The following is a 22,500-nucleotide window of genomic DNA, read 5'->3' as shown; positions in this document are numbered from 1 at the left end:
GAGAGAGAGAGAGCGAGCGAGACAGACAGACAGACAGACAGACATAGACAGAGAGACAGAGAAGATGAGGGGGGGGGAGTATATATATATAGGAACAGGAAGACGGACAGGCAAAGTTGAAGACAGAGACAGGAAGAGCTCCATTTTTGACGGACTCGCATTCAGTAATTGTATACACAGCCGCCAGACGCCCTGAAAGGTTTCCCGGGAACTGTTGAAAGAAATGCAATTCAAAACGATGGAAACGTGATGCCAGGACTGTTCTTCACATAAATTAACCCATTCATGTCCCCCTTGTCGTGTAGCTCTCACATTCATAACTGACAAAAGGATCATTTTTGTACGCACAATTGCGCCCTTCAACAACGCCTCTGACATGTTCTGTATACTGCACTGGCATGCAGAGCCAGTCTTTTGGTGTCGGGTTCTATTTCACAATGATGGCTGACATTGGTCAGTGGCATAGTGGGGGGCTTCTTGCTGTGGTGTCTGGGGTTTGAATGCCGGCTGCGACTGGAGTGAAATCCGTCGTCGAAGCATTGCGAGATTATTTGAATAACACTTACCAAACGTTTGATACGTTCTTTAAACATGTCAATAGTGTGGAATATCTTTGTTTCCCCTGTCATTATAATGAGCCTGCAAGGCATCTGGTTCGTCCACTTTTAAAGACCCAAAAATCGAGATTGTTGTGAATGTTGAATATTCAGTGTATGTCGTTTAACGTTCCATAAACGTACACGTCTACTTATGTCAGTGATGTGTGTTTATTTTATTATGTTGACCTTTGATTTGCAGAACGTGACCTTTATTTAATGTTGATGGTATTTCTGACAAGTGGACGTAAACTGATTCTATCTTGAGATATGTTTTGTGTGAATATTTGTTTGTCTGTTCACTTAAAAGACCGTTGGGTCGAAATATATGTGATTGTCATCATTTTCACGAGTTTTCATTCAACAACCCATCAAACATCTTATAATGGTTTTTTAATTTTTGTATTATGAATTTTGGAACGTTGGCAGTCTCTTTGTTTTTGGTATTTCTAACGCAATGAACTGTTACTGACTATGGCATGGTAATTTGTCAAGCACCATACCTAAAAAAAATTTTAAAAAAAAGCACAATGACTTTACTCCCTTTACACACAACGACTCATGGATCAATCCACAAAATAATATGCGAAAGTTTGAAGTGGAAACACGATTGATATGTTGGTGTGGCACTGGATAAAAGGTAATTATGTGAACGTTACAAATTTGATTTGAATTCGCTGGCGAAATGTCACCAGTGAAGTGACTGGAGACGAAACGACTTGACCACTTGACAAAGAAGTTCACATGTTAGGGCAACGCCACTTAAAGGCCTAATCCGCCTCGTGAAAACAATTCGCCTCGCTGTTGTAGATCTGGGCAGGCCTTTACATGGGATTAGACCATCCTTCCATTTGGTCACATGCCAAAGATGAACTGTCTGGGTGCTGTTTGTACGCAGTGGTGATAGTTTTAAGAATTTATTCCGTGAAAGGTAATGGTGTTTTTTTCGGGAATTAATTCATTTAAAAAAAATCCAACTCACCACCGCAAACGGTCAGGGTGGTGTGATATTTGGTATTTGGCCAAACGGAGAGATGGTCTTATCCCATGTAACAGATTGGCAAGATCTCAGACAGTGAGGCGGAGTGGGCCGGCCTTTAAGTGGCGTTGCCATAACATGTGAACTTCCTTGTCAAGTTGTCTAGTCGTTTCGTCTCTGGTCACTGCACTGTTGACATTTCACCATCGAATTCATATGAGATTGTCAAGGCTCACATAATTCACTTTTATCAAGTGTCACACCAACATATCAATCGTGTTTCTGCTTCAAACTTTCGCACATTTTTAGATTGATCCATGAGTCGTTGTGTTCTGAGGGGGGTAAAGTTTTCAAGAGGCGGAGTGGGCCTTTAAACTGCCTTATAAATTCAATAGCATTGATTTCATTGACGGTTAGCCTTTCTTTGCGCAAGGTCTACTCAGCCTTTGGACAATTAAACCTATATAAATACTCGAAAGCAATAGCATTAAGGGCTTGTATTGGGCGATCAAACATATCAACACTCAACGTCTAAGAAACGGTAGAGTCTTCAACCACAGCAAGCACAATGTCGCCTTGACATTTCAGCAGTGCCAAATCTGGTCAATGCCAGGCAGATTTGCTTACGTCATATTTTTATGTCCGGAATTTCTGACTGTCTTAACAATTGGCATTAGGAGGGCAAACGTGTGTGGAATATATGTTATTAACACCACAGACAGGATTTTAAAGCTCTACCCTTTCCGCGGGATCCTTGATGTAAGCAGATGTGTGCGATGCACAATACTTAAAGGGAAACTATATTATCCGCCTTCAGACATGTTTTTTTTGTAAATTAAGTTTTTTATTTTTTTTTACTTGTAGTTCGTATCAGAATTAAAGAAAATAGGTTGAGTATATTGTTCGCATGCTGCGGGGAGACGAGCGTGAACCGTCTCGGTCTTTGGGTATGGTTAGCCGAGAGTTTCCTGAATGTATAGTCTCGCCGATGACTGGTTTTTGGTGTTGACTGTTTTGTTTGATGCCTACAGATGGACTAAATGTTTTTATATCGATTCACACTACTTGTTTAATGTTACTATAACAGATCATAGTGTGTTTACACAAGTGCATATCTGTTATTTGCATAATGTAGTCTTCACATTGTTATCAAGAGATAATTAGAGATTACAGCGAACAATCTTAACAAAATATATATATATATATATATATATATATATATACGCTGGGAGTAATTGATCACACCCGTACTTATAGCCAGGTATAAAGAAACATAATGCACCCTCTAAAGTGGCGGGGATAAATGTATGAAATCGATGAGGCAAAAGCAATTGAATCATTTTTTTCAGTATCAGGTGCAAAATGAGTATGATATCAAAAGAAAGCAAAATGCCTTTGATAAAGATAGATGCCAGATATAAGGACAAATTGGAACAGTCAGTAAAGACAGCAAACGTTTCTACCAATTACACGGATAATATTACTTTTATAATATTCCGATAAGGATTTTTTTTTTAATCGTTTAACAAACAGATGCCACAATTCGATTGCAAGAAAGTTAGTTTCAAATACAATGTCATTTAAGCTGCAAGTCTGTTTATATATACTAATACAACATTGACAACAACTGCAACATTAACGTAAGTTTTTACTTTCAAGTTTTAAAATTAAGAATACAAAATGTTGCTCAGTATTATCCAGGAATGTAACTTAAAGTTGCGATTAACACATGCACTGGTACTCAAGCACTCAACCACATACATTGCCAATATGTAAGAGGTACATTTTACTTCCTGGTTCATTTTTGTGTGGATTTAGAAGTTCCCTTTTTGACCAGTCAGGATAAGAGTGACACATTGGAAATGTCATTACTTTACTGTATCAGCAGGCCCCGTCCACAAAAATGCCCTACATGTCATTATGTGATACATTAGTTTGGCATTTATCCATGTCAAGCACTTATCTTTTTTTCACGTTTTACTTTTCCCAACTGCACGCGCGCCGACACAAAAGATCCAAGTTGATTTATGAGACAGGCTTTAGTAACCTTTGCCTTGAAAGATTTATTGAACAACCAGTGCACACTATTTATGGAACAGCAAAATGGCGTTAGGCCATGGCGTGCCGGCAACTGAAGTCGGAATATTGCACTCGTTTTGGTACATGTCAGGGGCGGATTAGGGGGGGGGGGGGGAGGGGGGGGGGTTACAGGGGTTCCGGAACCCCTCCCCCACCCCTCGGCTGTCAAAAAAAACTAACACTAACTTTAAAAGAAATAATGAGTGGCTGCTGACACCAGTTGATCATGTTTAAAATCAAGGATAAGCCATACATTGTTCATAAAATAGCTAAAACTCTTCAGCTTCGCCCCCCAGACCCCCCCAACGGGGCCTTGCCCATGTACCGCACACGGGATCTACCCCTGGACCCCAGGTTGTAACCCTCCCCCCCTCCTCTGGCTTACTGGCTTAACTGCTCCGCCCCTGCATATTATTGCGTTATGACATTATACGCGACTGAATGTGCTTTGTTATGCTGTGTGAAACTGATATATGGTTCGCCATAGAGCGCTTTTTTTGTGTGAAGCGGTTCCTACCTTGGTATACTTCGCATTACTTTTAAGTTCTAGGCATATAGCACGCGTTTCCTTGACAGTCTATGAAACTGAGTAAGCCCACGTTGCATGCTTTTCTGGTCTTGCATATGACTAGACGATCTTGTCGAACTAAGTAAACAATTAACGTTTTTAAAAACTTATGTTATGAATCTGGAACTTCGGTGGTTTAAATATTTAGTTTAAACGAGAGTTTTGAGGATATCATTTGACTTAGATCTGAGAAACAAAGGGAGCGTTGATTACGTCTTGTTGTTTCTCAGATCTTATTTTAGTAGCGCTATGCTTAGCGTATCTCCTAAATCGCTCCCTGAAAAGATAGCCTTCTTTATAGTATCGCTTTACTTTGTACTAGCAGTTAAGCCCGGCTTCGCCCGGGAGTAAGCGGAGCCCTGTAGCAATTTAAGACGCTCGCTATCCCATTATCATTAGCTTTACCTCCTTTGTTTGGATACAAAAAAAGAGTTATCTCCCTTACCTTCTAGAAATTTCCGGAACTGTCCAGTTAATTTTTCTTTCTTCATTTCTTCTCCTCATAGGAGCAATAGCGAGTCTTTAACATCATTGGCATGATGTGCTTGCTACAGGTGAACAGTAGGCACTGAACTGGTCTTGCACCATATAGGCTGTATTCAATAAATGGGAGGTCCATAATCTGAGAAAGGAAACAATGAATCAAGAAACTAAAACCCAGGTGCACATCTGCGGCACCTAGGGAGTGTACGTGCACACTATCTTGTTCCTGCCTCTTGCCATCTCAGAGGTATGGTGATCTTGTTCCTGCCTCTTGCCATCTCAGAGGTATGGCGACCACAGACAAAAAAGAGTTATCTCCCTTACCTTCTAGAAATTTCCGGAACTGTCCAGTTAATTTTTCATTCTTCATTTCTTCCCCTCATAGGAGCAACAGCGAGTCTCTAATATCACTGGCATGATGTGCTTGCTACAGGTGATTCTTCCCCTCATAGGAGCAATAGCGAGTCTCTAATATCACTGGCATGATGTGCTTGCTACAGGTGAACAGTAAGCACTGAACTGGTCTTGCACCATATAGGCTGTATTCAATAAATGGGAGGTCCATAATCTGAGAAAGGAAACAATGAATCAAGAAACTAAAACCCAGGTGCACATCTGCGGCACCTAGGGAGTGTACGTGCACACTATCTTGTTCCTGCCTCTTGCCATCTCAGAGGTATGGCGACCACAGACAAAAAAGAGTTATCTCCCTTACCTTCTAGAAATTTCCGGAACTGTCCAGTTAATTTTTCATTCTTCATTTCTTCCCCTCATAGGAGCAATAGCAAGTCTCTAATATCACTGGCATGATGTGCTTGCTACAGGTGAACAGTTATCTCCCTTACCTTCTAGAAATTTCCGGAACTGTCCAGTTAATTTTTCGTTCTTTATTTCTTCCCCTCATAGGAGCAATAGCGAGTCTCTAATATCACTGGCATGATGTGCTTGCTACAGGTGAACAGTAGGCACTGAACTGGTGTTGCACCATATAGGCTGTATTCAATAAATGGGAGGTCCATAATCTGAGAAAGGAAACAATGAATCAAGAAACTAAAACCCAGGTGCACATCTGCGGCACCTAGGGAGTGTACGTGCACACTATCTTGTTCCTGCCTCTTGCCATCTCAGAGCATATGGTATGGCGACCACAGACAAAAAAGAGTTATCTCCCTTACCTTCTAGAAATTTCCGGAACTGTCCAGTTAATTTTTCATTCTTCATTTCTTCCCCTCATAGGAGCAACAGCGAGTCTCTAATATCACTGGCATGATGTGCTTGCTACAGGTGAACAGTAGGCACTGAACTGGTCTTGCACCATATAGGCTGTATTCAATAAATGGGAGGTCCATAATCTGAGAAAGGAAACAATGAATCAAGAAACTAAAACCCAGGTGCACATCTGCGGCACCTAGGGAGTGTACGTGCACACTATCTTGTTCCTGCCTCTTGCCATCTCAGAGGTATGGCGACCACAGACAGACAGACAGACAGACACTCTCTTTTATTATATGTACTAGCAGTTAAGCCCGGCTTCGCCCGGGAGTAAGCGGAGCCCTGTAGCAATTTAAGACGCTCGCTATCCCATTATCATTAGCTTTACCTCCTTTGTTTGGATACAAAAAAAAGAGTTATCTCCCTTACCTTCTAGAAATTTCCGGAACTGTCCAGTTAATTTTTCTTTCTTCATTTCTTCCCCTCATAGGAGCAATAGCGAGTCTCTAATATCACTGGCATGATGTGCTTGCTACAGGTGAACAGTAGGCACTGAACTGGTCTTGCACCATATATAGGCTGTATTCAATAAATGGGAGGTCCATAATCTGAGAAAGGAAACAATGAATCAAGAAACTAAAACCCAGGTGCACATCTGCGGCACCTAGGGAGTGTACGTGCACACTATCTTGTTCCTGCCTCTTGCCATCTCAGAGGTATGGCGACCACAGACAAAAAAGAGTTATCTCCCTTACCTTCTAGAAATTTCCGGAACTGTCCAGTTAATTTTTCATTCTTCATTTCTTCCCCTCATAGGAGCAATAGCAAGTCTCTAATATCACTGGCATGATGTGCTTGCTACAGGTGAACAGTTATCTCCCTTACCTTCTAGAAATTTCCGGAACTGTCCAGTTAATTTTTCATTCTTCATTTCTTCCCCTCATAGGAGCAACAGCGAGTCTCTAATATCACTGGCATGATGTGCTTGCTACAGGTGAACAGTAGGCACTGAACTGGTCTTGCACCATATAGGCTGTATTCAATAAATTGGAGGTCCATAATCTGAGAAAGGAAACAATGAATCAAGAAACTAAAACCCAGGTGCACATCTGCGGCACCTAGGGAGTGTACGTGCACACTATCTTGTTCCTGCCTCTTGCCATCTCAGAGGTATGGCGACCACAGACAAAAAAGAGTTATCTCCCTTACCTTCTAGAATTTTCCGGAACTGTCCAGTTAATTTTTCATTCTTCATTTCTTCCCCTCATAGGAGCAACAGCGAGTCTCTAATATCACTGGCATGATGTGCTTGCTACAGGTGAACAGTAGGCACTGAACTGGTCTTGCACCATATAGGCTGTATTCAATAAATGGGAGGTCCATAATCTGAGAAAGGAAACAATGAATCAAGAAACTAAAACCCAGGTGCACATCTGCGGCACCTAGGGAGTGTACGTGCACACTATCTTGTTCCTGCCTCTTGCCATCTCAGAGGTATGGCGACCACAGACAGACAGACAGACAGACAGACACTCTCTTTTATTATATGTATAGATGAACAAGAAACTGTAAATTGTGAAAGTCAAAATGGGGTATGATAGGCCCCCAAATATGCCAGGCTATATGCCCACTGTCTGTTTGTCTGCCTGTATGTGTGAGTGTGTGTGTGTGTGTGTGTGTGTGTGTGTGTGTGTGTGTGTGTGTGTGTGCCACGGTGTGTGTGTGTGTGTGTGTGTCTCTCTCTCTCTTTCTCTCGTTCTATATCTCTTACTTTGTGTGCGTGTGTGTGTGCGTGTGTGTGTGTGCGTGTGTGTGTGTGTGTGTGTGTGTGTGTGTGTGCGTCTGCCTGTTTGTCTGTCTGTCTGCCAGTGCTTTCCTTTGGGTTTCTTTTTCCCAATTCGCTTCCATCCTCCGGAACCTCTCCCCCGGAACCTCTCCCCCGGAACCTCTCCCCCTCACCTATCACGATAATATTGTCCGTATATCTCGACAATCTACGTTACCACATACATCTCTTTTCGTAATCTCTGCCTTTGTGTTTCGTGGGGTTTTCTTGTGATACAACAGGCAGGGCATAGTGAGCATAATGTATGTCCTTTGCATGATCTTAAAGCTACAGCAGTGAGAAAAACATTTAGCGGACATTTTCTGGCGAATTTCAAAATCCAAACACAGATTGATTTCTAACGTTCCAAACTTCAGAATAAAAAATCCCCCGAAAGCGGCGTATGGCTGCCTGAATGGCGGGGTAAAAACGGTCATACACGTAAAAACCCACTGCTAAAACATGAGTGAACGTGGGAGTTTCAGCCCATGAACGATGAAAAAGATGAAGAAGGAAGAAGAATAAAAATAAACAAGTCGCGTAAGGCGAAATTACTACATTTAGTCAAGCTGTCGAACTAACAGAATGAAACTGAACTCACTGCATTTTTACAGCAAGAGCGTATACAGTCCACCGCTCGATGCAAAGGCAGTGAAATTGACAAGAAGAGCGGGGTAGTAGTTGCGCTGAGAAGGATAGTACGCTTTTCTTTATCTCTATTCTTTTTAACTTTCTGAGCGTGGTTTTAATCCAAACATATCATATCTATATGTTTTTGGAATCAGGAACCGACAAGGAATAAGATGAAATAGTTTTTAAAACGATTTCGGAAATTTAATTTTGATCATAATTTTTATATTTTTAATTTTGAGAGCTTGTTTTTAATCCAAATATAACATATTTATATGTTTTTGGAATCAGAAAATGATGGAGAATAAGATGAACGTAAATTTGGATCTTTTTAGAGAAAAATATGTTTTTTTTTACAAATTTCAGATTTTTAATGACCAAAGTCATTAATTAATTTTCAAACCACCAAGCTGAAATGCAATACCGAAGTCCGGGCTTCGTCGGAGATTACTTGACCAAAGTTTCAACCAATTTGGTTGAAAAATGAGAGCGTGACAGTGCCGCCTCAGCTTTCACGAAAAGCCGGATATGACGTCATCAAAGACATTTATCAAAAAAATGAAAAAAAGTCTGAGGATATCATACCCAGGCACTCTCAGGTCAAATTTTATAAAGATCGGTCCAGTAGTTTAGTCTGAATCGCTCTACACACAAACACAGACAGACAGACAGACAGACAGACAGACAGACAGACAGACAGACAGACAGACAGACACACATACACCACGACCCTCGTCTCGATTCCCCCCTCTATGTTAAAACATTTAGTCAAAACTTTACTAAATGTAAAAACAAGAAAGGTAGAATTGTCCAACCGACATCTTATGCAAGCGAGTTTCGTCCACAATTTTGAGATACATGTTATTTGTATTTTTGACTAAATTATGACATTTTACACCGATTTAGCGCGGTCTCGGAGGAACACAGACTGTCTCGATCTGTGTAAAATGTCATATTTTGGTCAAAAATACCAATAACGTATTATATATTTATTTATTTATTTTCCACAAGTATCCCTTTAATCTTTTGCATCTTATGCATGTAAACACGATCCTTGTTGTAGCCTTTAAAAAGGGTGCGGATTTCATTTTTGCGTGCGGCTGTCTAAATGCAGTGTTACCGTGATGGGTTTTGTTAAGCGTTAAGGACGGACAACTTGAGTTGAGTGTGACGCTCTTCTATTATATATTTTGAAATATTTTTCATTTCATTTTCATTTTCATTACTTTATTGTCACATCGCTGGGAAATTCGGGTCGCTTCCTCCCAGTGGAAAGCTAGCAGCAACGGGGTCGCGCTACCCAGGCGTCTGCGTGTTTAGGTGTATTCAGCCACCTGCACTTATGGCAGAATGACCAAGGTCTTTTACGTGCCATTGTGATGACACGAGGGTGGGACATGGCTTCCGTCTCTTGGTCTGCACATAAAGTTGACCCGTGTCCGTCCCGGCCCGAATTCGAACCTGCGACCTTCCGATCACAAGTCCAGTGCTCTACCAACTGAGCTACCGGGCCGGCTGCTCGAATCTAATGGTGTTTTTATATTTAGTCAAGTTTTGACTAAATATTTTAACATCGAGGGGGAATCGAAACGAGGGTCGTGGTGTATGTGCGTGTGTTCGTGTGTGTGTGTGTGTGTGTAGAGCGATTCAGACTAAACTACTGGACCGATCTTTATGAAATTTGACATGAGAGTTCCTGGGTATGAAATCCCCGAACGTTTTTTTCATTTTTTGGATAAATGTCTTTGATGACGTCATATCCGGCTTTTCGTGAAAGTTGAGGCGGCACTGTCACGCCCTCATTTTTCAACCAAATTGGTTCAAATTTTGGTCAAGTAATCTTCGACGAAGCCCGGGGTTCGGTATTGCATTTCAGCTTGGTGGCTTAAAAATTAATTAATGACTTTGGTCATTAAAAATCGGAAAATTGTAAAAAAAAATAAAAATTTATAAAACGATCCAAATTTACGTTTATCTTATTTTCCATCCTTTGCTGATTCCAAAAACATATAAATATGTTATATTCGGATTAAAAACAAGCTCTGAAAATTAAATATATAAAAATTATTATCAATTTTTTTTTTTCGAAATCAATTTAAAAACACTTTCATCTTATTCCTTGTCGGTTCCTGATTCCAAAAATATATAGATATGATATGTTTGGATTAAAAACACGCTCAGAAAGTTAAAACGAAGAGAGGTACAGAAAAGCGTGCTATCCTTCTTAGCGCAACGAATACCCCGCTCTTCTTGTCAATTCCACGGGCACTGCCTTTGCCACGGGCACGTTTCATGATATTGAGGATTGCAGTTTCCCTCTCACACACAATATTCCAAAATAATAAATAGTCAAACAGGGGCCAAAAAACAGTTTGCACCAAGAGTTCAACTTTTTATCTATCCAAAACAGTAAAAAAAATTATATGAACATTCGTATTTCCAAGATGATTGGCGTTCCAAGACGCTATATCCTAAAAACCCCAAAACATGCTTTTACAACTTCAGTGCATAATAACTGCCCAAAGGTGCTGTTTAAAGCAACCATTGATAATAATTTTTAACATACTCCTTGAACACATTAATAAAAACGGTTAACTTGCAAATAAAGGGACAGTATTGATCAGAACAATGGTAAGATAAAGGACGCTACTTATATTTTGTACATTTTTTATCTTTATCGTTTCCTGTAGACCTCAGAAGTTCTAACCAGCTTAAGAAATCATTCTAAAATCGAAAAACAAACATCTATACAGTTTGTACGCAAAGTAGATTGATATTTGACACAGTCACACAGACATACGTGGGCTATGGGGCAACCCTACCCCCTACATTTGAAAACGGGGTCAATTTCTTAACTGCATGCATTCAGCAAAACAATCCCTAAAAATTTATTTTTTTCACAAATGAACTTATGACTTTAGAAAAGCATTCAAAAATGCATATATACAACGCTTTTTCTTTGGTCCCAATTCAAGGGGGTGTGCTATTCTCAGGTAACACTGTGAACGCTCAAATGAGACTTGGTCACATGTCAAAATAGTAATCCCCCCTGTTGTTCATGGTTCGTTGGTGGGATTTTTTTTTTATCTGAGCCATTGGCAAGCATGAAATGTCATCAACATTAGGAAAGACATAGTATCTCCCATTGTCTTTTGCGCGCAAACACTTCACACAGATCTCCTCTCGATCTGGCCCATCGGGGAAATGGGTTGACTTGGGGATGATCACCGCCCTGTATCTCTCCACCTTTCCATCCATGCTGACAAAGTCAGCGGTCACAAAGTCCCCAACTTGAATGTCTCACTGTGGGACAAAGAACCTGGTTTTCACGACTGGCACCACGCGGCATCCAGTGGCGTGTTGTGGGTAGACGTCCATTGATTTTGATAATAATTTTTATATTTTTAATTTTCAGACCTTGTTTTTAATCCGAATATAACATATTTATATGTTTTTGGAATCAGGAAATGATGAAGAATAAGATGAACGTACATTTAGATCGTTTTATAAAAAAATAATTTTAATTACAATTTTCAGATTTTTAATGACCAAAGTCATAAACTAATATTTACGCCACCAAGCTGAAATGCAATACCGAAGTCCGGCCTTTGTCGAAGATTGCTTGGCCAAAATTTTAATCAATTTGATTGAAAAATGAGGGTGTGACAGTGCCGCCTCAACTTTTAAAAAAAAGCCGGATATGACGTCATGAAAGATATTTATCGAAAAACTGAAAAAAACGTCCGGGGATATCATACCCAGTAACTCTCATGTCAAATTTCATAAAGATCGGTCCAGTAGTTTACTCTCAATCGCTCTACACACACACACGCACACACACACACACACACACACACACTCACACACACACACACAGACACACATACACCACGACCCTCGTCTCGATTCCCCCTCTATGTTAAACATTTAGTCAAAACTTGACTAAATGTAAAAAGAAAAAAAAATTCAAAAAAATGGGATAGCGGCGAAACGGGATTGCGCCAAAATGGGATGCGGTAGTAAAATGACGCTTGGCTTGTTAAATGTCGCCAAAATGGGACGGCGGCAAAACGGGATTGCACGTAAATGGGATATTGCGCGAATTATAAACGAAGGAGTAGGCCCTAAGTTTCTCGTACGAGATGTTTACTGGGAGTAAATATTTGGGGAGTAAAAATTTAGTTCCTTGTGAGTTCTTTTTTCGTACAAGATTTTTACTGGAAGTTTACTCCGTCCGAGTCAATTTTTCGTGGAGTAAAAATTTTGTGTTACACCGGTTCATGACCGTTGTGGTAACGAGCGCACATTGTTGTCTCTATATATTGTGTTCCTACGAATCGAAAGTACGATCGCCAAGCCAGTCTGTCATTGAAGGCAACGTTCGATATTTCCGTCTGTCAGCGTTGCCAACGTTCGACAGATTTTACTACTGTTACTCACAAAATGCCAATAACATGTACACACAAGAATGGGAGACGAAGGGAAAACCTACTAGCGATTGAAATTATGCAAACGAACTCACAAATCCCTCACTTTCCGAATGCAAACGCTGCAAATCCGTATGCGTGCGTCGCTGTGCCGAACGTTGGGTTGACGAACGTTGCTGACAGACGCAACAAAACTTGATCAAAAGGCACTAAAAACGATTAAATGTTTTACTCACTGGGTATCGCATTCCTCTTTTTATATTTAGTCAAGTTTTGACTAAATATTTTAACATCGAGGGGGAATCGAAACGAGGGTCGTGGTGTATGTGCGTGTGTCTGTGTGTGTGTCTGTGTGTGTGTGTGTGTAGAGCGATTCAGACTAAACTACTGGACCGATCTTTATGAAATTTGACATGAGAGTTCCTGGGTATGAAATCCCCGAACGTTTTTTTCATTTTTTTTATCAATGTCTTTGATGACGTCATATCCGGCTTTTCGTGAAAGTTGAGGCGGCACTGTCACGCCCTCATTTTTCAACCAAATTGGTTGAAATTTTGGTCAAGTAATCTTCGACGAAGCCCGGACTTCGGTATTGCATTTCAGCTTGGTGGCTTAAAAATTAATTAATGACTTTGGTCATTAAAAATCTGAAAATTGTAAAAAAAAATAAAAATTTATAAAACGATCCAAATTTACGTTCATCTTATTCTCCATCATTTGCTGATTCCAAAAACATATAGATATGTTATATTCGGATTAAAAACAAGCTCTGAAAATTAAATATATAAAAATTATTATCAAAATTAAATTGTCCAAATCAATTTAAAAACACTTTCATCTTATTCCTTGTCGGTTCCTGATTCCAAAAACATATAGATATGATATGTTTGGATTAAAAACACGCTCAGAAAGTTAAAACAAAGAGAGGTACAGAAAAGCGTGCAACTACTACCCCGCTCTTCTTGTCAATTTCACTGCCTTTGCCATGAGCGGTGGACTGACGATGCTACGAGTATACGGTCTTGCTGAAAAATGGCATTGCGTTCAGTTTTATTCTGTGAGTTCGACAGCTACTTGACTAAATATTGTATTTTCGCCTTACGCGACTTGTTCTTCCTGCAGACGATATGAAGCGGTTGAAACGTCGTTTCCGATTAAAGGCTCGGTTATTTCCGTTAAAAACGAAGTTTGCCGAACGTGTGATTCAGTCTACAGACACCGGTCGGATCACAACAAAAATGTTCATTCTTTGCGATTTTGTGATACTGTTGATGATACAGTGAAGAACATCAATAAAATGATGTTCACAAGCAAGAATAACAGACAAAAGCACGCGATGTGTAAAATTAGGCTTTGCTTTGCAAACAAAGCACGTGTTTTTTTTACTGACAGACACTTTCGGTGGTGATTGAAAATTTTTCCAGAAACGGTTTTATGCTCCCATTTGATATTGTTTCCCTATTTTCTCTAGTCAGAGACTAACCTTGTGTATTAATTGAATTAATAACCCCATTATCATAAGTTTTGTGTGTTATTTTTGTGTCTGTTGAATCACACTTTGAGATGGGGTCATGTGACAGAAGGAAATGGTGTCTGTCAGGATTCACACGTTCGCTTCGAAAAACGCGCTCAAATAATTGCTCAAACACAAACATTTTAGCTTTTATTTATTTTTTTGTATTGCAAATACCATACTTACTCATGCCAAGCAGAAAAAATGATGAAAATCAACACAGTAAGCAAGTAATTTGAAGGCAAAGTTTACACACATCAAAGAGTCTGATTACCGTGAAACCTGCCCACGGGCGGTGGAGTGACGATGCTACGAGTATACGGTCTTGCTGCGTTGCGTTGCCTTCAGTTTCATTCTGTGAGTTCGACAGCTACTTGACTAAATATTGTATTTTCGCCTTACGCGACTTGTTTGTTGTTGACGGTGAAGTGTTTGTGTGTATATAAGTGCAAAGGGTAAGGGGTACATGTACATGTGTACATTTAAGGTTTGTGAGGGGGCACACGCGCGCATCTGTAATCGTGTAAGCGGGAGGGGGCACGCGCGCGCATCTGTAATCGTGTAAGCGGGAGGGGGCACGCGCGCGCATCTGTAATCGTGTAAGCGGGAGTGGGCACGCGCGCGCATCTGTAATCGTGTAAGCGGAAGGGGGCACGCGCGCGCATCTGTAATCGTGTAAGCGGAAGGGGGCACGCGCGCGCATCTGTAATCGTGTAGGCGGAAGGGGGCACGCGCGCGCATCTGTAATCGTGTAAGCGGAAGGGGGCTCGCGCGCGCATCTGTAATCGTGTTCGTGTTCGTGTATGTTCATGCATGTGTATAGTTATCTGCGTGTGTATGTTAGTGTGCGTGTACGTCTGTGTGTGTGTGTGTGTCCGTGTGTGTGTGTGTATGTGTGTGTGTGTGTGTGTGTGTGCGTGCGTGTGTGCGTGCGTGCGTACGAACGTGTGCGTGTATGCGTGCATGCTTGTGGGCGTGAAACCGTGCGTGCGTTCGTACGTAGATGCGCCTCTCTTTGTTTTAACTTTCTGAGCGTGTTTTTAATCCAAACATATCATATCTATATGTTTTTGGAATCAGGAACCAACAAGGAATAAGATGAAAGTGTTTTTAAATTGATTTGGACAATTTAATTTTGATAATAATTTTTATATATTTAATTTTCAGAGCTTGTTTTTAATCCGAATATAACATATTTATATGTTTTTGGAATCAGCAAATGATGGAGAATAAGATAAACGTAAATTTGGATCGTTTTATAAATTTTTATTTTTTTTTTACAATTTTCCGATTTTTAATGACCAAAGTCATTAATTAATTTTTAAGCCACCAAGCTGAAATGCAATACCGAAGTCCGGGCTTCGTCGAAGATTACTTGACCAAAATTTCAACCAATTTGGTTGAAAAATGAGGGCGTGACAGTGCCGCCTCAACTTTCACGAAAAGCCGGATATGACGTCATCAAAGACATTTATCAAAAAAATGAAAAAAACGTTCGGGGATTTCATACCCAGGAACTCTCATGTCAAATTTCATAAAGATCGGTCCAGTAGTTTAGTCTGAATCGCTCTACACACACACACACACACACACACACACACACACACACAGACACAGACACACAGACACACGTACACGCACATACACCACGACCCTCGTTTCGATTCCCCCTCGATGTTAAAATATTTAGACAAAACTTGACTAAATATAAAAAGAGAGAGAGAGAAAGAGGGAGAGAGAGAGAGAGGGAGAGATAGAAAGAGAGAGAGAGGGCGAGATAGAGAGAGGGAGAAAGAGGGAGGGAGAGAGAGAGGATGAGAGAGGGGGAGAGAGAGAGAGATAGAAAGAAAGAGGGAGAGAGAGAGGGGGAGAAATCAAGTTACATTTCTCATCCATTCGATCTGAAAATCCATTTGTAACAAGTGTTGATAATATCAACGTGATCCACTAGAATGGAAACAAAATACTGGTATTATCATTTGTGACACGGACATAATTACGTCACTTGTTGTCATTGTCTCAAATACGCACACCACACATAGAGCGCAAAATAGTTAGTTTCTAACATTGTCTGTTCGAGCTATGGTTTTCCCCATCTTCCCTCGCACCTATGACGACACCTTACCTGGAACCGGAAACGATACAATAATTATGGGTGTGCGCGGTAAGTCACCGGTAAAAAACAGGGCTACAAAACATTACATCGCTCCGAGAAAACGCGTCAGTTAATGCAAAACCCCGGATCTAAAGTCGGGTGCACCTAGTATTGTCCGCCTCATTAAACACTTTGTGTATGTTCCTTGTGAGGCTCTTGGAACTGTTTTTAGGATTCGCACAATACAAGTACAGTCGAACCTGCCATTAAGACCACCTGTCTAAGGAGACCACCTGTCTAAAGAGACCACCTGTCTAAGGAGACCACCCCAACATATCCCCAAGGGTTTTTACGACTATATAAATCAACTGTCTAAAGAGACCACCGGTCTAAAGAGACCACTTTTGCTCAGTCCCTTGGGTAGTCTTTTTAAACAGGTTCGACTGTATCGTCATTAAAGTCAGTACATCGCTCCAAGAACGCACATCGTAAGAACAACGCAGTGCTATTGTACTCGTGCATGAGTAAAATACCTTCACCGGGGTGATCCTGTTTTGAAGCGTGAGAATATTTCCGTGTTCGCACACATTTAGAGTTATAAAACTGTTAAACACTCCTAGAGTTCTTAATCACTCAAGCTGAGTGATCGGGGGTGGATTTTATGATATATTGTGTTCCTGGTCACAGACAGTGTAGGCACTCTTTTAATTTTGTTGTAAACGTGTGAGATAATTTAGATCGATGTAGCCTAAACAAAATGCGAAAACGAGTAAAGGCGTCATACATAAATGTAAACACGTACACATCAGGGGCGGACGAGGGGGGGGTTTCAGGGGTTTCCGGAAACCCCCCCCCCCAGCCAAATTTTTTTTTTTAAATGGTGTTTTTTTGGGTTGTTAATCAGTGACAAAATCTGCTGCCTGAAACTGGTAATGATCATCCTCAGAATGCATCAGATTGCACCATTTTGCATCCTTTTTTTCAAAATTTTCCGGGGGGGCATGCGCCCGGACCTCCCTAGCAAGCTAGGCGCTTTGCGCCGTCGGCTCGGCGCTTCGCGCCTTCACACCCTTATCTTCACAATATACTTTTGGAAACCCCCCCCATAAAATGAACTGATCCGCCCCTGCACATGAATTCACACGTAGCGCACAGGTGGACGCTTTCCAACTCAACAGAGGGCAAACGAATGACAAACAAGTCGCGTAAGGCGAAAATACAATATTTAGTCAAGTAGCTGTCGAACTCACAGAATGAAACTGAACGCAATGCCATTTTTCAGCAAGACCGTATACTCGTAGCATCGTCAGTCCACCGCTCATGGCAAAGGCAGTGAAATTGACAAGAAGAGCGGGGTAGTAGTTGCGCTAAGAAGGATAGCACGCTTTTCTGTACCTCTCTTTGTTTTAACTTTCTGAGCGTGTTTTTAATCCAAACATATCATATCTATATGTTTTTGGAATCAAGAACCGACAAGGAATAAGATGAAAGTATTTTTAAATTGATTTGGACAATTTAATTTTGATAAAAATTTTTATATATTTAATTTTCAGAGCTTGTTTTTAATCCGAATATAACATATTTATATGTTTTTGGAATCAGCAAATGATGGAGAATAAGATAAACGTAAATTTGGATCGTTTTATAAATTTTTATTTTTTTTTACAATTTTCAGATTTTTAATGACCAAAGTCATTAATTAATTTTTAAGCCACCAAGCTGAAATGCAATACCGAAGTCCGGGCTTCGTCGAAGATTACTTGACCAAAATTTCAACCAATTTGGTTGAAAAATGAGGGCGTGACAGTGCCGCCTCAACTTTCACGAAAAGCCGGGATATGACGTCATCAAAGACATTTATGAAAAAAATAAAAAAAAACGTATGGGGATTTCATACCCAGGAACTCTCATGTCAAATTTCATAAAGATCGGTCCAGTAGTTTCGTCTGAATCGCTCTACACACACACACACAGAGACACACACACACACGCACATACACCACGACCCTCGTTTCGATTCCCCCTCGATGTTAAAATATTTAGTCAAAACTTGACTAAATATAAAAACAACAGCCAATCAACCAACCAACCAACTAACCAACCAACCAACCAACCAACTAACCAACTTACCAAGCAACCAACCAACCAACCAATCAACCAACCAACCAACTTACCAACCAACCAACCAATCAACCAACCAACCAATCAACTAACCAACCAACCAACCAACCAACCAATTAATCAATCAACCAACCAACCAACCAACCAACTTACCAACCAATCAACCACTAATATGTTGCGACACACCTACACGGTACCTGCAAGTGTACAATACGGATATCTGTTCGTCAAATTACCCGCTTAAACAAACTATCTGAATGATGACGTAGCACTTTCTGGCCCATTAAACATTAATGAATATCCGTAAACTGCTTTAAAAAAAATCAACAACAATTAAAATCACAGGGTGGGCGACACAGTGCTAATGTACTTGTGCATAAGAAAGACACCTCTATAGAGTTGTTCCTGTTTTGAAACGTCATGCAGTCGAGTTCAGTAAGCACGTGTGTTTCTGGAAAATAGTTTACACTCCCTTGCTTCCTGATCACTCAAACTGACTTCATCGCCGATTGACTTTTTGAAATATTTTGATTGTGCTTGTAGATGTAGGTTGTTATTGTTGTTGTTGTTGTTGTTGTTGTTGTTGTGTGTTTCTGTGTGGTGTGATGTGTGGTGTGTGAGAGTGTTTGTGTGCGTGTGTAGGTGCGTGCGTGTTTGCGTTCGTGTGTGCGTGTTTGCGTGCGTGCGTGTGTCCGTCCGTCCGTCCATCGGCCCGTTCGTCTGTCTGTCTGTTTGTCCATCTTTGTGTCCAGACGTGATTAGTGATAAACGCAAGAGTATATTCAGATCAAGATGAGATATTGAAGAAAATGCGAATAAGAGAAGAGGATACACAGCCAAATGTACATACACACACGTATAAGTGCACACGAACTTTAGCGCACAAATAGACGCTCCCCCCTAATCCCCCACTCCCCCTCCCCCACTCCCCCTCCCCGCAAAAAAAATCCCACACACGCCATAAAAGCAAAAACAAAAACCAGAAAAACTGAAGGAATAAGAAAGAGAACAAAAAATGAACGCCTGCCAATCTGCCTACTCTTTAATTATTTAAGTCTAATTTACGCTACGACCAAATATATTCTACTGCTACTCTAGCAGTAGCATAGCAGTAGACAATTTTTGCATTGAGTAATCCCTGTCCAAGCACCCACATATCACGTCCTTTTATGTGACACACGTTCTTATTCAGGGTATGAAAAGTAAGTAATTTTATGTGAAGTGGACAAGATGTGAACGCGGTATAATGTAGAGAGAGTGTGTGTGTGTGTGTGTGTGTGTGTGTGTGTGTGTGTGTGTGTGTGTGTGTGTGTGTGTGTTTGTGTGTGTGTGGGTGTGTGTGGGGGGGAGGGGTGTGTGTGTGTGTGTGTGTGTGAGTGTGTGTGTGTGTGAGTGTGTGTGTGTAAGTGAGTGTGTGTATGCAGTTCTGTTAGCATTCTGTTTGGTTGTTGTGTTTGAATGTACTATGTATTGAATGAACTCAAAACAAGATATATTCCTGTGTAATGCACGTGGTTGAATTTTTTTTTTTATGTCTCATGTCTTACATTTTAAAACGATAGAGAGCAATAGTGCAAGTGTACTAGTTACTTCAATAAATGCATGCGGGTAAGAAAGTGTAGTGCATGTGTACTAGTTACTTCAATAAATGCATGCGGGTAAGAAAGTGTAGTGCAAGTGTACTAGTTACTTTAATAAATGCATGCGGGTAAGAAAGTGTAGTGCATACATGTGTAAGCATACTTCCATGGTACCCAAGAATATTTACAGCCGATCTACATGTACACAATTCTTGACTGCCCAAACTGACTTTATTGCTGCTTGGTAATGGATTATTTAATATATATATGTTTCCTGTTCAGATAGTGTGTAGGTATTGCTTTGCTAGTGTGTGTACGTGTGTGTGTGTATGTGTGTGTGTGTGTGTGTGTGTGTGATTGCGTGCGTGCGCGCGTACGTGTTTGTTTGTGTGTGCGTGCGTGCGTGCGTGCGTACGTGCTAGCGTGTGCGTGTGTGTGCCTGTCTGTGTCTGCACACACATACACACACACACACACACACACACACACGCACACACACACACACACACACACACACACACACACACACACACACACACACGTACACAATTAGGAACTTTGAACAGTCAAAACATAACACACACACACACACACACACACACACACACACACATACACACACACAAACAGTCCTCTCTCTATCCTTTCTCTCACATCGACGCCCGCCACCCCACCGCACTCGTTCCCACAAACACACACTCCAAACATCAACAAAATCACAACTTACATAGATCCGATCTTGCTGGTACCGCTGCTTGACCACCTGTAGTACTGTGTCCTCCGTGAGGTCAGGAAGACTGGTTAGGTCACCAGTATTTCCTGGACTCGTTGTCCGCTGTCCTGGAAAACTCACCACACCATCATCGCCGTAATCCGGCGGTAGCTCGTCAGGAAATGATGTATCCATTTCTTCTGAAAAACAAGACACGAAATATAGAATAAAAAGCGGTACGATACTCTCCATGCTTTTATCGCCGTAATCTTGAGGTATTTCGTTCTGAAATGCTGTGTTAATTTTGTCTTGGAAGAGGATATAGAATAGAATACAAAGCGATGTAGTACGTACATTAAAAGTAAATTTCTAAGATACGAAGTAATAAGATACGATTTAATTCAATTGAGGGCAGGACAATACAATACAATACAATACATTACAATACAATACAATACAATTCAATACAATACGATACGATACAGTCTAAAACACAATAAAATACGATGCAATACAAAACAATACAATACAATAAACAACTCAGGAATGCCGGTTAGCGTTGGCAGTCAGCAAAACGCCGAAACGAATTTCAAATCGCAGACAACGTTGCGGTCATTGCGTCAAATCTAACATGTTCATGGCGAGGAAAAGAAGACACCGATAATTACTAAAAATAAGATAAATTTCCGAAACGTTGATGGGCATTTCGGCGAATTGCTTGAGAAAACATATCTTATTAATATCCCTGCACTTACTTTCTCTCCCCCCCCCCCCCCCCTCTATTCAAAATAATACGTAATTATGCAGTTTCTCTAGAGAAAAGTAACATTTCAATACAATACATGGCTGACGGCAAAACAAACCTACTCTTCGGTAGCCACGTGCTTCAAGCATAAAATCGCGTAAGTAAATAATGCCACCAAACCCTACACTTAATATAATATTATATCTCTTTCCGCCTCTTCAGACACACAACCAAATAATACAAATAACACAAAATATTATATACCCCATCACATCCATACTATCGCCAAACTTTCGAAATAAACAGTACCTGAAGACGATGATATGTAATCCTGGAGTTCAAATAATTCTGAAATCTCTCTATCTCTGTCAAACTTATTCATGCTGTAAGATCTACAAGCGGTGAAAAAGTCACATCAGTATGACGCCTATGCCGAAGCTGCTAAGCCTGTGTGTGTGTGTCCTAATGTGTTTCTAAGAACTGTATACTTGTAGAGGTGTGGTTTACTTTTAGCACTGCCTTGAGGCCTGCGCAAGCCAATCGTATCATGTTACAGTTTGTCGGCTTTGTGACTAACTGCACGAGGAGAGTGTAGTTGAATGTACAGGGGTACAAGTAAAGTACATGTTACAATAGATACAACTGTACGTTCCATTCGACCTACAGTCACGATTTTTATTTTTTATGGAAACCGATGTACTTACTATTAGTAACATCGGAAAACCCACTGTGTACATTCAGACCCCCTCCCCCCCCTCCCCCCTCCCCCCCCCTTACCCCTTTCCGCCGCATGCCTTGAATCTGACTAGTTAGGAATGTTCGGGTAATGCTTGATATGCGCGACACGACCTAGCAAGATTTTAGAGCGTGAATGTTCTGGAATGCACTTGCTATTTTCAGTCAGTATTAAACCCTACACGTTTATAACAATGAGA

At 40.7% G+C, this 22,500-nt stretch overlaps 1 protein-coding gene across 1 annotated transcript in view; it reads right to left on the bottom strand.

Annotated features, from left to right (window-relative positions):
* The window catches only part of LOC138946539 (uncharacterized), a 112,885-nt gene that overhangs the window by 83,279 nt on the left and 7,106 nt on the right, over positions 1–22,500 (bottom strand). Inside the window, exon 2 of the mRNA XM_070317980.1 lies at positions 20,836–21,020. Within this exon, the coding sequence (XP_070174081.1) occupies positions 20,836–21,020 (185 nt within the window). The remainder of the gene's footprint in view (positions 1–20,835; positions 21,021–22,500) is intronic.

This window comes from Littorina saxatilis, linkage group LG14, assembly GCF_037325665.1.
Source record: "Littorina saxatilis isolate snail1 linkage group LG14, US_GU_Lsax_2.0, whole genome shotgun sequence".
Taxonomy (NCBI): Eukaryota; Metazoa; Mollusca; class Gastropoda; order Littorinimorpha; family Littorinidae; genus Littorina; species Littorina saxatilis.
This window is presented reverse-complemented; position numbering and strand designations above follow the sequence as displayed.